The following is an 18226-nucleotide window of genomic DNA, read 5'->3' on the forward strand; positions in this document are numbered from 1 at the left end:
AGAAACAGTATGAAGACAAGGTTATAATAACCTTCATGAGCTGCTCCTCCTGCAGTTGCCGGCGTCTCTGTAGCTCCTCGTCGTCTTCCTCTCTTCCACTTGACCTGCGTCTCATGTCAGCTCCTGCTTCCATAAAACCACAGTACAGAGAGCTTTGTGTATCCATTCTACTGCAGCTTGAAATTTCAGTGCTAGTTCAATGTATTCATCAGTTTGATTTACTGAATAAACAAAGCAATGTTTTCCTGCAGACTCAAGTTATTCAAAATTTACCCTTAACAAAACTCACTCAGATAGCCTGCCCTATGGCTAACAGCTTCTTATAAAATTAACAAGAAGTTGAACTGCACATGGGCTCCCAGCCAAGCAACGGTCCTGAATAAAAAACTGAAGAATTAAAGTAATAGGGAAAAGGAGCTCAGATTGCTAGTTCTGGAAACATGGGGTTTAGTGTACCTGCAAGTGTACCAGCGGCTAAAAAAACAATGTCTGATTTGCATTTATAATTATCTAGACTCAGAAAAGTGAATTTCACATAACATTTCAAGTGGAAAATTAAACTTCATAAATCTCCTGAATAGACTCTCATATTTGGAATGAGTATCCCATAATTTCTAGTATAAAATAAATTAATTAATCCTTTGGATAAAGCTAAAATGAATTTAGATTTAATAAACCACTTCTACACAGGTTTTCTGCATTTTAGTTTCTTGATTTTTATTGGTTAATCTTTATCGTCTTGAATATTCATAAGAAATGGTCTAATTTCCAGTTTGGACGCTAGGACACTTCAATAAATACACAGAGTATGACACTGCTGCATGCATTTAGCCAATTGTATTTTATTCTGCACAGGCTATTTCCTCATACAGCTATTCACCAATACAAACTCAGTGTTTTATTTGAATGAAGACTCAATTTTGCTACTAAAGTCTCTGAAGGTTTACATGAATGAAATGTTTTGTACAGCACTATTAAATTGATGCTAACATGGAGACAAAAAGTTATCAAGAAATTATATCTTTGTATTCAAATTATTTATTATTTCGTTTGGTGTCTCAGGCTTTTGCAAGACTTCAGTACAATAGCTGCATGACTTATTTCTTGACTGCTGAGCTCAGTCTAGCTCTGTAACTAAAATACCACACTCAGAAAATCAGGTAACAAGCCTAAAAAACTAGGGCTTGCGAGTTTGTTTTTCAGTGCTTAATGTCTTTTTATCTCTGAATAAAATACATCCATGAGCACATTTTTATCTGTATAAACAATCATGTTAATTTCTCAGATGTAACAAAATCACCTTAGAGTCAACGTACAAAGCAGTTTTACTGGGAAAATAATATTAAAGTTATCATCCACAGCTAGGAGAGTGAACTGAGAGCCAAAATTTCCAACAAAGCCTCCCCCTCTGACACACAGCTTAATAATGGTGTAGTTATGACAAGCACCATCAGGAGAGGTTCAATGTAGATGTTAGCACTGTGACTGTGCTAACTGTGACTGTAATGTTGTAAAGTTACAATCCTACAAAAAGGACATTTTCAAGCAATTGCCACTGCATACGCAGCCCCTTTGACTGGTCATCGAGCTCTCCCACGTTATGACACCTCTCACGTTATGACACCTCTCACAGCACTTCCACGAAAATCCCATTGTGAGAATAACCATACTCTCCTTTTCAGAAAGGAGGTTATGAAATAGGCAAGACCTTCACTGTTTCTGACTTGACTTCATAAATCAGCCAGGCTAGATAACTTTTGTACTGTGTTACATGAGGGTCAACAAAATCAAAAGAAAAAATACATTAAAAAAAAGTTTAAAAATGATCATGTGCATGATTTAAATAAAAGTAAATAAGGTGCCTGCAATGCGACAACAAAGAAGAAAAATACACAGTCTATAGAAACAGTAAATCTGGAAAAAATAGGACTGTTTTAGTCTATTAATTGCTTCACTGCAGTACTTGCATGAAAACAGTCATGTGGTTGGAAGCGATGACACTTTGTGTGGAATATTCGCCATTAGCTTAGGACTAAAAGCTTAAATAGACAATAACTGAAAGAAGTCAGGCTTGTGTGATGCATAATACTGTTATTACGTTACTATATGGGAATTCACATCAGTTGTCTACAGTTAGTATCCATGTGATCAATCCAAATGTCCTTTTGCAAGACCTCCTCTACTCACTCCTATTCAACAGTTATAAATACCCAGACACCTGGAGGTCTCACCAGAAGAACTGCACTTTGTGGAGAACACCTGGAGTGGAAACAACCCTCCCTACCTGTTTTTACACCTAGTTTGCTTATCAGTACCTTTTAGTCTACATCACTTACATCATTTCTTTGGCATACCTATGGCTGCAAGGGAGGGAGGACCTGGCCAGTGGTCCGTCTCAATCTTTGGTATCTCGTTGGGTGCTGGTGCGTGAGCTGCTGGGAACTTGGAGGACTTGATGATATCCTCGGAGGACTTGCTCTGTGCTGCCAAAGCAGCTGCATCTAGATGGCAATCAGGGAACTTAGCTATGTAGTAATCTTTATCAATATATAGGTCTTCCATATTTCGGCAAAATTTTACACTTTACAAGAAGGCCATTTTCAAAACTAAACATTTTCAAGTTTTGCCTTTCCAATTGTAATTTGAAGCAACGTAATGATTTCCTCTTGCCAACAGATTCAAATCAAACCTTCTCATCCCACATCCCTACCCCCAAAATAACCCCAAGTCAGCTTGGGGTTTTAATAGGGTTGCAGAGCGTTAGAATGATAGGCAAGAGTGAGAAAATTTAAGCCAACAGTATTTGCCAATATCTCCTAAAGACAGCTGATTAATAATGAAGATGAAACCAGATTTATGCACTGGTTTGTCTTCCCTCTAGGGTAAGAAAACAAATAGTTCAGAAAGACAACATTAATTTTAACTGTACTGATGCTAATTATTTCCTATGTTTCCGTGACAAACTGCAAAACAAACGTTAAAAAAATCTGAAACAAATATGTTTATTTAACCACTCTATCTCTTCTCCTGCATGTACTTGCTTATTAGCATGCAGTAGCAGTAAAAAAGAGATGCAAATTTATTTATTAACTACTAAACTCCATTTAGATCAACTTGGCAGGGAAAGGCACTTGCAATGAAATGAACCTCACCATTAACATACCTTAGCAGTGGCACATGCATTTAAGATTCCAGCCTAAGCCAAAGTCTCTTAAAAGCATGTGAGGATGTGCATTATGGATTTCACTTCTTGACATTAAATGTGTATATATATATATGTATGCATATACATATACACACACTTTATATATATACATATATATAAATTCAATAGAATTTAGTTTGCATTTAAAACAACCTTAACTACCTCTTATCCACGAACTGTTAGTCCAAATCACCCTTCTCTTATATGAAGCTATTATATCAGAAGGAAAGATTCTGGATTTTTTTTTCCCCTTTTTCTTTTTAAAGGGAAAGATATCTGTTATAGAAATGAAGCACTTTGTTACTAATCCAACACACTCAGAGTAGTTCAGGAAAATCAGTATTAGGTATCATTGGGAATTCTGAGAATTTTATGATTGGAAAACTAAGCATAATTACAGGTATGGAGAAATCTGGTCAGAGTTTACAAAAGCATGACTTCAAACAGTACTTACGTATTAGATTTGGTGATGTCAGTGGTTAAACATTCACATGTTAATGGGAGATGAGGAGATACATTAAAACCATAAAAATAAACAAAAGTAATGTTAAGACTTCTAAAATGATCACATGGTTTGAAAACTTAAAAAAGAAAGAGGAAAGAAACCTGATGTAAAACTTCAGCTGTGCTATTTGCAATGCTCATTCCTGCCTACAGAATGGATTTCCTGGGCTTTCTTAATCATCTCAGCTCAACAGCTCTCAGCCAACTGTTCATCTGAACCCTGTAGTACTGCTAATTTGCTACTTAACTCAAATAAGTTTCATTGGTTAAGGGGTCTGCAAAGGGTTGCAGAGTCTTTAAAGAGTAGAGTCATCTGTCTTTCATCACATCACATAGAAATGTCCTATTTAAAGTTTTCTGTTCACAGCAAAAGGGAATAGAGAACACATTCAAGGTCCCTTGCTCTGGAGTATTACAGAAGACCAAGGCAGTTGGCTTCTGCCATCATTGTTATTTCAGACTTGCTAAAAAAAATCTACTCTGAAAAGATAAGAGTACTAATGCTGTTGTCCAACTCAGAATCCAAACACTGGAACAGCAAATACACTGTACTACCAGAGCAGTTTCCTAGGGCTTGAGAATCAAATGAGCCCTGTCAATGATAAGTCACCTATATTGTTTTCAGTATTTAAAGATTCCTGTTTGAAGCCACAGTACATTTGGAGTTCCAGTCTGATAGTAACATCCCCATCACTGCTGTTGAAATAAATTGTACTTTGTCTGTTTAAAATAAACATAATCCATGAAGTTCCTGTCAGAAAACAGACTGTTGTTAATCCATTTTTCCACCATCAAAACCCGTATTCTGAAAATATAAACTTAAAGAAGTAAAATACAGAAAGGCATCACAACGCTATAAAGACAGCAAAATCCCAGTTAATGGCAATTTTGCCATTAATATCAATGTGGCCAAGATTTAAGCCGTATGATCCAAATGAAACAACATGCGTTAAAACATAATCACTCAGCAGGACATGCAATAAAAGCTGTTTCAAGCTTGGACTACTGATTTTTGATGCTTGCAGCATAAACGCTGAATACTTCTCACTATTCTGCATGCATTTCAATTGACAATCCAGCTCTGAAACAAAAAGAGAAAGATCATTTACCATGTTGTTTGTAGATTGGAGGTTTTCTGTAAATGTTGACACCTTGATCTGTGAAATTGAGAAAGAGAAAAATGTTAATATGAGAACTACTTCAGTTATAGTTGAAGTTAACCCCAACACTAAAACAGCAGACAGACCAAATCAAGGATGTAGCACAAGAAAAAGCCAGTATTACACAGAATCAGATTATCTGAAGAAAAGAAAACATAAGAACAAGTGACAAGTCAAAGACATGTGGTATGAAGTCCTTTGGAGCTGATTCTGTAACATGTGGATGCATCCAAATCATGAACAATTCACTTCAAATATCCAGGAGATTATCAGTGTCACAGACATTAGGAAATGCAAACAAGCAAGAGATTTCCATGGTGAAGATACAAGCTATTTGGGGGAAACTACCCCAAATAACTTCTTGTGGAAAATTGTGCTTCAGCCATAACAGCTCAATTTTCTCTCCAGCTGACTGGTTGGACTGAGAAGAGGATAATGCAGCGAGCCTACAATTCACTTTAAAACCCAGAGAACAAAATAGCTGCCTCACACACTGTTTTGAACAGTCAACAGCTAGACTTCACTGAGTCAGTGCTAAGGGATATATTGCTAATCCTCAAACCACTAGGATAGACTTTAATATATATATATATATTTATTTAAGGACTACCACATTGCATATTGCAATGTAAATCAGGAAAAAGTCACTTCCCGGAACCCTAATGGAGTAAATCTACAGCATGTCTAAAAGATAAGATATTTTTACAAACAGTGATCCAAGACAGAAGCTACATTGTTCTAAAGTACCCACCCACCTCAAACCAACACTTCATGTATTACAAATACAAGATCCCATTAAAGTGCTACAAATACTCAGATCCCATTAAAGTGCTACAGGAGACAACCTCTGGCATTAAGGAAAACCAAGCAGAAATCTATGAAAATTAAGGTAAAACTTACTCTACGGAACCCTACCTCCTTGACTAAATAGGCCAATTCCTTGCACACAAAGACACTGAGGTATTTCATTCGTGTTCGTGATCTGTTAGGGCTACTTGAACAGCAAATGAGTATAGCTATTAAAGGGCAGTCACGCAGTACTTTTGTGCACGCCTGACCCAAAAAGCCATAAGGGGGCTGCAAACACGGCTCCTGGGGGGCTGCCGTGTGCCAGCTGAGCAGGACAGCTCTCCCACCGCACTGGGGTGTTTACTCGGCTGGGTAAGTCATGCAAGGGCACTTTAACCTGCACAAGTAAAAGCAGCCAGGTTAGCTTAGGTGGTTAAAACAGCCCTCCTGGGCCAAGCCAGGTCATACTGCCTGAAAGGGAAGCTCACGTCAGTGGTTTATCTGCCTGGTCTGAGGACGGGAGGCAGAGCAGTAACCTCTGCAGTGAAAAGGGACACTAGACTGAAGGGGACCTGAAGAATAACTGGATATAAGGCTTTCAGCTAGCACTGATACGGTCAGATAATGTGTGTCCACAACCCTAGGGACATACACCCTCATCCCACCAAAAAGCAAGACAAGTGATCTCAGAGGCTGCAGCTCACTTCTAAATAGATATTGCCCTTTATAGAGAGGGCATCCTGATGCACGCATGTCCTTGCAAATCTGCAGGGCTCTGTGAGGACACCATGCCACTGCACAAAACAAGTGAAATATCCTCAATTGGTTAAAATAAAAAAAAATAAAAAATAAAATAAAAGGGAACAATAAACTGTTTGGTTCAAGACTGAAATAAGTCCCAACCATGACTATAGACGCAATGGCTCACTGGTCACTGGGAATCACAACCAACTTCCCCAAAGTCAGCAGAATTATGCTGGTGCAACTGAGAGAAAAATCAAGCCCTGCATAGCTTATATCCAGCTCACGGGCCATTAGTAGACCTCATACATGGTATTCTAACAGTGAAACACCTGACCAACAGAACAGAGAAAAATCGCCAGAAACCCCCCTTTTCTGAAGGCACTACTCCACCCAGCAAGCCCAGGAGCAGGCAGTCCCAAACCCTGCGTGTGCACCCCATGGCAAACAGCGTGAAACAATGGAGACAAGACAGGAGTTACAAAGGCTACATTCTACACTGTGACAGGACACCGAGACACATACAGTGCCAGCTCCTACCTGGAACATGGAAATGTTTAGGGGCCTGAGCGTAAGTTGGAGTGAGAGGGCGGCTGTCTGGCCGATAGGGGACAGGGGAGTTCCGACCGCTGGACGGCTCATTGCCTCCAATGAAAGAATGGAGAAAACAAAATAAGAAGAGGGAGAGCAACAAACAAAATAAAATAAAATAAATTTAAAAAGCAAGCCCAATCAAACCCAAACAAAATTGGTGGAATCAAAACCTCCAGGGAGAAAAGAAGTTTGAACCAAAAATATAAACACAAACAATAACAAGGTCTGGTAGCCCTGGTGACTTTTTTTTTTCCTCATTTTCCTGCAGAGACAAAGATTTGTGTTCAGGCTGGAGTTGAGGTTTTAGCAGCTCACACTCATTCTGACGGCATGCAGGCAGGAGCTGTGTGCTGGCAGCTGGTGATTAGATGGGCAATGTGGAAAAGAAGAATGGAAGGTTACTTGGCAATGGTTTAATACGGCAATTGACATTTGGAGATAAAAGTCGCAGGCACAGAGCATAGTAGTTGATACGCAAACCCCAAATGAAACCAACTCCCAAGCAGGTAAAAGCAGATGCTGGCAGTTACTACAGTTCCCTAAACCAGAAGCGCAGAGAAGCTAGAGATGGAAAATAGCTGTTAGGTCACTTGGCCAACATTGAAATGCATACCTGTTCCTTACACACTCTTTCATTGGTTTATTCCTCCGATAGGAAGTTTTTGATATGGCAAAATAATTTGTAAAGCAATGCAGCCCATCAGGTGGCTGCACCTTAATCAATGGTGCCACCCCATTGTCTCTGTCAATGACATATCTGGCTCCAGTGACAATACTTCATGACTGCTTATTTAGCAAATCTGAATCTACTGTCTTAAAACTTAAGTTCCATTTGTATGGTTATTCTTACTAGGACTATTTCTTTGCTTCCTAACAACCCATCAGCCCTGAAAGCTCCCCAGTCAATGTGAGGGCTGCTGCTGAAACATAGTTTGATCCCCAAGCACCAAGACAGATTTCCCAACACACAGCTGTGTGTTTTCCATAAAAGAACATTGCTGCCTTTTACTTTGTGCCTTTCTTCACAGTAACACAAACTCATACAAGCAAAAACTGTCCACCTGAGTGCTCAGTTTATATGGGTGTGGGTGACCACTAAGGTAAAAGGTAGGGGAGCATCAAACCCCTTCATTTTTTCAGGTATGCACCAGGGATTAAAAAACCTAGCAAAGCTGATTAATAAAGCAAGAAAAAAAAACTAAACAAACCACCACCACCAAAATAAAATAGTAGACAAGTACAGGAAAGCTATGAAACACCAAAAAAAAAAAAATGCAGGCCTTCTTTCAGCTGCAGGTTTCCTATGCTCCATTAGACTACCCAAAACCTCAGGCTCAGCACACTTCTTATTTATACATTGGGGTGGGGAGTTTTCTTTTGCATCATTTCTCTTTTATCTGAGTGGTCATTTACCATCCTAAAGGGCACCAGAAATGGAAAAAATACTCTTAACACAGAGTTATGTCTCTGTGAGACACAGCCGTGTCTCACCTAGACCCAAATAGCTCACATCCATAACGTATGCTGGCTAATCTCCTAGCTGGTACACAGATAACTTGTTTAGAGAAAACTGGCGATGTTGTATCATGCACACAGCAGAAGGCACGCAATTAGCATGATATCCTCCTGCACATGTTGCTTTGCAGATGTCTCTGCTGCCTGGTATTTCCCGGGGTTTCTGTGTGGTCTGTCTCTTCCTAATGACTTCTACTAGTACTGATAAATGACTCTCCTTTACAGTTTCTAGGATCATAGTCTCATTAACTCCAACCCCTGCAGGAGGGAATGGTACATCTATTTAGACTCTCATTAGATCATCCCTGGTGAGCCCACTTTCATAACAAGGCTTAAATGCTTCAGATGCAGCTATAAAATCACCCACAATTTATGAAAGCAGAATTTTGTGTTAAAGCTCATGCTTAGGAACCTGCGTTTGCAGAGAACTAAGAACATAATTATTTCCGTTTGCTTGTCATTGTTAAAAATCACTACAGGTTAAACACAACATTCTCCAATGCCTTCTCAGAAATTAAAACTAAAAAACATCAAAAACTAAAATGTTTTGTTTCTAAAAAAACCAATCTTTTTCTAAAATTTTTATTTTACTGCAACAAATCTGCAAAAACAATGTGGAATTGCTGTAAGACTTCTCATCCATATACCCATTTTTCAGTAAATAGAAATAAATGATTTTCAACTCTGCCCAGAAGAGCTGTATAGGCTTATGTCCTGAGCAGTTTTAAGGTTCCATCTACAATGGGTCTTAGGAAGAGAAAACCTTAGGAACTTCATCTTAGAGTTGCTTGGCAATTTTTATGTTTTAGTAGGAAAATGGCACTGTTGGAGTCTAAATTGATTTCTACAAAAATAACACAGGCTTGGTAGGCATCTGCTGAACTCTAGATAGTGCCTGAGGGTCTAGGAAAGGCTGGCAGTTCTGGGTCCCTGACCCTAGCACTGATCTTAATGCGTGTAGGAGATCACAGAAAATGCATAAAAGGGATTTGAAGTGAACAAAAATGACTAGCCATGCTTTGGTCAGTTTTTCAGTATAAGGACATTTTTCTTATGACTTCAAGCATATGAAGCGTCCTGCTGGGTTTGGTGCTGAGTGGTAAAAACAGCTCCAAGTTCAAAGAAAACTGGTGTTCAACTGAAAATGATGCAGCACAGAAACATGCTTATGATGAAATGGGGGAAAAAAAAAAAAGCCAACAAAAAAACACCTCAGCAGCTCTTCCAGAAAATCCTTTAGAGGCTAACTGTACAGAAATTTTCAAGAACAGAGTCCTCAGACAGGGAACCCAAGGCTATTAAGAAATCTTAACTAACCTCAACTACCTAAAATGTAAAATGGCTCAGGGGGTGCTTCTTGGAAGGAAATGAGCAATCAATGCTCTGGACAATACTGCTTCAGAAACTGAGTTTTCTTTGGTGACAGACTATGTAAATTGGAAGAAGTCTGTGTATCTTCAGTATCTTTGTCTTTAGAGTGCGCATACGCAGACCGGAGAGCAGAGCTAACCTGCCTCTACGTGCCTCCCAGTGCCCTGAGGCCAGCCTGCCAGCAGCTTTACGTAAAAGTAGGGGCTGAGCCCACTGCACTGGGGTGCCTTGCTGTGCCTGCACCCAAAAGCCTGTCTTCGTATCTCAGAATAAACTGTAACTGCTTTTGACTCCACGAAGCAATGAGAGCACACCAGTTTGCCAACGCCATGAGAAAAACTAGCTCCTGCTCCCCTGGCATGAACTTTAATGTGTGCATGTGTAGATGGGGGATGTGAAGTAATACTGGAGTCAGTTTAACACAGAAATCAGTCACTGGGCCCACCGTGTGATTCACAAGCTAAATTCACAGAATCAGGCTAAGATAAGTCAGTAAGCAACCAACACTGAGCTTTCTGCCAACCTGCAATTTAGTTGCTTTACTTCTGAACAGACAAGAAACCACCTCAACAGAACCTAAGTCCTAAGTCCTTTTCATGTGTCATCAAGCTGCCATTCATCAGCTTATCCAGATGTGTAGCACATGTTTCCCAACAAATCTGAAAGTCGTGAAGCAGCCAAAGCATAACTGTTTTCCAGAGCAGAATTTTCAGCTACATCCACAAAACCCTGGAAATTTATCACATGCACTGAGTATTTCATTTCAGAGACCCGTCTTGGGGCAGGAAAGGAGGAACCTGTGAAAAACAAGGCCCAGATTCACTATGGAGGCCTGTAGATTCATTATGGGAAGGTCTGGGAGTAGAGGAAACCTCCCCCCTTAACTTGGTGCTCTTTTCAGACAGAAATCTTATGGGGGCTTTGCAATCTTCTTGAATGCCTCTGAAAAATTCTAGGCATGTAAGATGAAATCCTGGGTCTCAATGAAAGTTTTGTCTCTGATTTCAGTAGGGTCAGGGTTTCTTTCATTCACGGACTTGTTTTGATTCTTTCATAGCGAAGACAGTACTTTATTGAGACAAGCCCAAATTCAATGGAGAGACCAAATGAGCTTAAATGAAGTCTGAGTTGATGTATATTATACCCTCTCCCAGCCTGTTCAACATGTAAATTACATCAACAAACTCTAACTAAGATTGCCTTAGGCATATTTAGCCCCCTCACTTGTTAAAGGCCTTAAAATCTGGCCTTGTCTGCAAGGCTTGAGTATTACGCTGGTTTAAGCATTATGCTATAGGTAAACACACAAACTGGTCTAAATGTCAACTTTTTTTGGCTTGATGATACAAAATAACACAGGTGTATGTGGCAACTGTCAATTTCATTATCATTATGTTGATTGGAAATTACGCCCCTTTACTATAGCAGTTTTGACATGACCTGTATTCTCTGACTCCTAAGAAAATCAACACAAACCAAAACACTACAGCTTTATGAAATCTTTCATACAAATTTACACCAATTTTACCTTCCTGCTCAAAGTACAAGTGACTTTGAAAAAGGCCAAGTACAAAGATATATGATACTTATTCGTTAAATCATTGTAAACATATCTATCCCATCTAATTAACTCCAGACAGTGCTCCAGTTCTCATCTCAGATGTATTCACAAGGGTCTGACTCCCTAGTAGAAAAAGATGTTACTCTCAAGGGTAAAATAAGGCAGTTCTTTAAACTCTGACAATTGACGGTTATGATATCCAAGGCAAACCGCTACAGACAAGATTATCAGGCAGTTGCTTTAGGTGCAGCCGGTACCAGACCAATCTCCCTTTTCTGCTAGATGGATGTAAAAAAAAAAAGGGGGTATGTGGACACTTGGTATACAAGGAGAACAAATGCAGAACCATGTGGGAAACCCAGCTCAACCCACCAGTGGGTAACAATAGCTTTATATGAACATGGAGTAATGAAGAGGACACACAGTATAGTGCAACTGGACTTCACTCAACACTACCGGAATGATTAAAAAAAAAATTGCCACACCAAATCCCCTAATTATATTCAGAACAAGCTATACTGTCTCCTCCTATGAAAACATGTTCTCCTACATGTTGTGACAGGCACAGGACTTATTTAGCAGAAACATTATCTCTCCCTATAATCTTGTATGCATATAGTACATATACACATATATACACCACGTGGGTTTTCTGAGTGCATCTGATTACAAACTATCTTCCATCATAACCTGTTCAAAGGACAAGCCAGAGCTTGCTCTGACTTCAGGAACACGACAAACATTTGTTCATCTAATGTTTGGGTTTTGTGAGAGCTCCACTGATCACTTAACATGTTGGAAAAATTATGAAGGTCTTCAGGCCTGTTGATTTTTTGTATTTTTCAGTGTTTTGTAGACAAAGATATTCCAATGCCTACTTATCTTCAACTAAAACAAATGAGAGAAATAATGATTTTTGCCTAATTTCAGTGTACCATAGGACTTTATTGTATCTTTACCTGTTATATTGGAGAAAGTAGTATTACCACACATTTCTATTACACAGGTACAAATCGCTATCAAATTGTTCCATCTGATAGTGCTAATAAATTAATAGCATTAACTTTCTCACTATGAGATCTGCAATAAATTGATGATCCTTCTCTGAAACTTCTGGAGCTTTTCTTATGTCACTCATCCTGCTGGGACTGTGAATCTACCAGTTCCCTGTAGGTCTTAAAACATCCCTACGTAACTCTTTTAGCTGGAGCATCTCTTTCTTCTGTCCTACCCATCCTAATATCCACCAGAACAGCCAAGTTCTCTTCATAGTTACTACTTTTTCCAGCGTGTATGGATGGACATCACTCAGAAGCACGGCTTACATTTGGCTGCACTGCTCACTGAAAAAGCTCTTGCTCGTGTTCTTTATTGGCTGCTATTTTCACAGTCTGCATGTCATCAGGAAGCTCTGCCTGCAGTTTTACTACATGTTTTATTTCAGATCATTAATAAAAACATCCCAAGTTACTTTATCTATGTATGCTTTATAGAAGTTTGAGTTTGACTCAATGCTCTGGCGGAGCTCAGCTTGCAGTGGTGAACTGAAGCCCAAGAGCGCACTTTTTGTTTTACTGAGTGGCCTCCTTCCTCCACAGAGAAGAAAACCAAAAGGAAATGAAAACCACGGGGACAGTCCCACCACGTTAACCTGTGAACCACACTGAAGTGCTGTAGGTCACCTTAAGAAGGTGCTTCTTTTCCTCGACTGACAATTAAGAGATTACTCTTCCAACTGAGCCATGTGAATTACAATATGTGAGTACCTGCTGCTTGCCCCCTCCCAAATGCACCACATCCCCAGATGGTGCACATGTCACAGTGATATGAACCACAGCTTTGGGAGCCTTGCTTAGTTACCACACGTGAACCCTGTACAGGCCTAAGACCTTTATGTAAAATTTTCAGAAAATGGTAGATTCTTACAATGTTCTATGTGCATCTACTTCATAAGAACCATACTCACCCCTTTGTCTACAGCACTTACAATTCCAATTGGCCTTTTGTACCAATAGCTGAGATACAGGACTAATCTACACATGAATATCTTTGAAACATGAAAACAACAGGCACGGTTTTTCAATAGTTCTTCTGATTTATCTTCTGAAGAATCTATTTTCTCAACAGAAAAAGAATGAAAATGCCACTTGAAAGAGTGCAGGTAGTAATTTGGGTTAACAGCAAAAAAAAATGTTGAAATTGCAAGGGTTATGGATTAACTGCATGCTGAAATGAGCTGTGTATCTATTTTTAAGGGTCCCAATCTTTTAAGTTTGAAGTGAGGTGTGTTTTCTTGTTTTTATAGTGATATAATAGGAAAGTTGAAGTGCATATTAACAAAAATCATCTAAGGAAAAGCAAAACTAAAATTAGTAATGGTGATCTGAATGTTTCAAGAGAGATAGCATTGAGATCTATTAGCATTTATTGAAAATGCATGGCAACAACTGCCTTGCAACCATTTTTAACTCCAATTTCTGATTATCTGCATTAATCCATGGTGCCAGAATAGAGTTTGTGCTCAACATACTCAATTGCCTCTTCTTGAGCTTTCGTAGGTGATATAAGCTATGACTGTCTCCCCCAACATAAAGAAACAGCCCAGCCAGAGAATGCTCCAGTAGGAATAAAAGTAAAACCACATCCAGAGAAAGCAAGAAACTAAAAGCTTGTTGAGCTGAATGAGCTCTTTGAAGGGAGACATAGAAAAAACTCCGCCCTCAAATCAAATAACAAAAAATTACAGGTTAAAAAATGAGAAATGACCAAATCCTCAGGTAGCGTAAATCCTTGCAACTCTACTGACTTCAGCAGAGTTTGCTGATTCTCACTAGTTGAGGAGAGGCCTAGAGATTTTATTTTGTTGGGCACTAGTTATTGCCAATAGGATTAATAATGATTCTTTTCCTTATTGCCATTGATCTTGATATAATCTGTGTTGTTGTTTTTTTTTTTCTCATATTTTTTGGGTCACCTTGGTCTTATTCAGGCAGTATTTGTAGTAAATTTTTAAATGTGTGTTTTAAGAATGTGGAAATAATTTGACATGCTAGTTGCTGTAAGGGTTGTTATATATTACTTTAGGAAGAGGCTAAGTTAGGCACGTATAGGCTCTAAGCAGTAGATGATAATGCTTCCCTCTGTATTTCTAACAGGGAAATTGCTTGATGACTTGTCAACTAGGGCCCTTAGAAATGACATATTTCCTCTAAGAAAGGACATTATGTCTATTCTACCAGTGTTTTAAGTGTAACGGCACATTTCGAGGCATGCTCAGCTACGCAGCCAATGATAACCTTACGAAGATGCACCTTATTAGCTTTGACAGAATGCTAATAAATCTCCAGCCCGGAGGGTACTCCTTGGAGAGGCCTGGCTCCTTACCTTTGACATGGGGGATGAAGTGGTGTCGGAAGGGGGAGTTGGGGCGGGAGTCATGGTGAGCGGAGCTGCGACTGCTAGTGCGCAGGTATGACAACCGCTGCACACCAGTAGGGAGCAGCTCTGCGGCAGCAGGGAATCGGGGGGCAGAACAAAATGAAAACAAAGAAAAATAATAAGAGAAAGGCAGGGAAGGAGGCTTCAAAGGAAGAAAAAAAAGGCATTAAACAATTAGGATTCTGAAAAGGAGGAAGGAAAAAAAAAAAAGGTTAAAAGACGTACCAAAGGGTTCATAAACATTAGACAAAGTTACAGCAAGTAGATGAAGAGAGGCTCAGATTTGAACTGCATTACTAATTCAGCGTAATATTTACTTGCTTAATGAGATTCTTATCTATGCCTTGTTACCAGAAAATAGCCTGCTGCCATCATGCAAACATCACAAACATTGACGCTCAATTAGTTAAGAAAGCAGCTGTTTTGAAAAGTGCCTGATCAACCCCATGTCAGTCAAGAGGCATGCAAGCTGCCCTCTATTGTTTTAAGGCATTCCAAAAACTCTACCAACGTCAGCTAGGGCATCACGGTAGGAAAAGGCTGCAAACTTTTTCAAAACTTGTAGCACTCAAATTTTGAAGAACCTGATGCTGACAACGTCAACACAGTGCTTCGCTTCTCTCTCAAGGGCTAGCTGGAAGCCAAAGAGGAGTTACTTGGGGCCACTGCATTTATTCAGAGAGAAGTTATTCTTGCAAATAACATGGTTACAAGAAGTGATATTAAGAAAAGAATGTTAAATATACACATGCTATTATTCAATATGAATAATACTGGAGGAAAATTATAAATTAACAATCACCCCAAAGCAGGGTAGCAAAGATCAAAATGATGAATTCTACAGATTTATGTCTGTGTCATATGAGAAAAAAAAACAGGTTAGCCAAAGATGAGATCATCTGAACAGAGATAAGCTTGAACAAATATCTTCTCGGAAAATCCCTCGGGCTGCGAACTTTTGAAGATTTTACATTTGGACCCAAATTCTTGCTTGAGCCCATCCGCCCATCAAAGAATTACACAAGCAGAGCCTACTTCTGAGGAACATCCTTGACTGAACACAGACAAAAAAAATCAATCACAGTAAGTTCTGGAATAAGTCTTGGATTTGTTCATGCCCCTGATACAACCGATACAAATGGAAAAATCCCCTTGAAATTGCCAGAAACAAGAGACAGAAGTTTGCAGCTTTTTCATGCTTTATAAGTCTCTCAGTTTTAGTTATAATGTCATCTTAAAACACAGTCATGTTGTCAGCACTAACTATCAGACACAATTTGCTTCTGTCCCACCTCCCTTGGGCCCATTAAATAAGGCATTCACTGACAGACACAATTAGCTGCTTTCAGCCCACCCTTACTAGGAAATGGCTCCAGCACTCAAGTTCCACAGTGGTGGCTCTACAATTAATCTTTAATTTTAAAATTGCAGCTGCTATTGTGGATGGGCCTTTGGCATGCTAAGTGTTCGTCTGCAATCACCAAGGAGGATGGAACTGCACGATTGTATCACTTATTTTAAAAAAGGGGCACAAAGATTTAATTCATTACCATAAAGAATAAATCAATCTTGAAAAGTATTCAATGAATTGCATTTACAGATACATTTTTATGCAATTTGGGCATGGATGAACGCTTAATTTTCAAGTATTGCTTTCCTATACACAACTAGTAATTTGAATGCACTTAGAACCTGAATGACTGTACATTCTCTGTATTATACACAGAACTTGTGCATCACTGCTAAATCAATAAAAAAAAATTGTATTTTTTTATATGTCCCCTAGAAAATGTCTATGGCTTCAATTAAAAAAACCCAAAACTATCTTGCAAAGCATGAGTATGTTTAAAAAGTGACTAACAATTCAGAATATGCTGGGTTATTTATTTTATATAAATATTTTTTAGGAGGGAGGAATCCTACATCTGTGACTTCTCTATAGTCAAGCCATAACTTTTGTTTCTAAGATGTGATACTTTTCCCAAATTCCTGAACGAAGGTTGTGTTTCATTGCTGTAAATTGTTGATCACTTCCACAAACATACATACATTTAGAAAATAATTAATCAGAAATAAAACCAGAAGATCAGTATTCATGATGACACTCATCAATCTACGGCAAAAGACTGCATCAATCATGAACAAAAAACACAGGTAGAGGAGAAGATATTAAAATAGGAAACAATTTTTCAAATGACTGCTAAGAGAAACAAATGCTTATCTTTGCCACTCGGTGACATAGTAAAGAAACACTACTTTTATACATGCTTCTAAGGCAGTTGCCCTTACCAGGTCTGTGGAAATGCTGAGGGGAACGTGACATGGTGGGTGTGTAGCTGTGACGACTGTACACTGGAGAATTAATGGAGCCCTGACTAGTAGACCTGTGAATCATGCGATCCCGAACATCTTGATAACCCTGCAGAATAGAAGCAATTAAAAAGAATTCACTAGTAAATATAAACGTGCATTACACATTTCTTTTAGCAATGCTCAACGTTTGTGGATCTGCAGATATCAACAGAAGCTACTGAAACAACAATATTCCCTAAGCTTTCAACCCATTTCATTGTTATTGTTTGTTAATGATCTGTTCAAAGACTGATCCATTTTTATAGTCAGTGTCAGAGTTCAGTCTTGGAAGGTTCTAACTGCACCTGTCATTCAGCGTAATTTCTATTAAATCTTATGTAATCCTAGATTTCCCCATGTTCCTGTGATTCAATAAGGGAAGTTGCCTGTTCAGAGGATGCCTGTGCTGCAGCACATGGCACAAGATACATGAGCCAGCCTTCAATTAGCTAAGGTGGAGACCAGCAAGAGTTCAAAAGAGGCAGCTCAGAGCTCTGTGGCTTAATTTACCATGTGTCTCAACTAGCTACAAACAGGGTTTTTAGTACCCAAATTAGATCTGACGCCCCCACCCAACCATCTGAAAACATGACACCTTCTTGCACAGCAAAACTCAGTTTTCTCAGTTTCCTGGAAAACAAACCAAAACAGAACAAACCAAAATAAACCCAGAGCCAACAAAACAAGAAAACACATGCAAAGCAAAGCAAAACAGGACAAAATGGATGAGAGCAATTTGAATGCACAAAGAATTACAAATTTTATAGTCACCTTATTTTTATTTTTATTTTTTTAAGCATGTAGCAATCACCGTGACTTTTATGTTGCAAACAAACACGCTACACCCCCAAAATGAAAATGCTTATGCAATGGCATCTATAGGAACCTGACAAATAACTCTACAAATATTTAATGTTATCATAATGTTCAAAACAGTCCCCAGGGAAAACCAAACCACAGTTATGTTTTCTTCGAGGCAAAACTACAAATGTTTTA

At 38.9% G+C, this 18226-nt stretch overlaps 1 protein-coding gene across 11 annotated transcripts in view; it reads right to left on the minus strand.

Moving 5' to 3' along the window:
- ABLIM1 (actin binding LIM protein 1) overlaps positions 1-18226 on the minus strand; it is a 192282-nt gene that overhangs the window by 15607 nt on the left and 158449 nt on the right. For 6 of the 11 annotated variants that reach the window (XR_013953077.1, XR_013953079.1, XR_013953082.1 and 3 more), the window contains 5 exons: positions 17168-17297; positions 6940-7044; positions 4819-4866; positions 2355-2501; positions 32-123 (listed from right to left, as the gene is read on the minus strand). Coding sequence is in view for 3 of the 11 variants with exons in the window: in XM_080598267.1 (XP_080454393.1) it covers positions 32-123; positions 2355-2501; positions 4819-4866; positions 6940-7044; positions 17168-17297 (522 nt within the window). In the remaining 8 variants the exon portion in view is untranslated. The remainder of the gene's footprint in view (positions 1-31; positions 124-2354; positions 2502-4818; positions 4867-6939; positions 7045-17167; positions 17298-18226) is intronic. The other 5 variants (XR_013953078.1, XM_080598268.1, XR_013953081.1 and 2 more) reach the window with 3 other exon arrangements.

The sequence above is a fragment of the Anser brachyrhynchus genome, assembly GCF_964034855.1.
Source record: "Anser brachyrhynchus genome assembly, chromosome: 6".
Taxonomy (NCBI): domain Eukaryota; kingdom Metazoa; phylum Chordata; class Aves; order Anseriformes; family Anatidae; genus Anser; species Anser brachyrhynchus.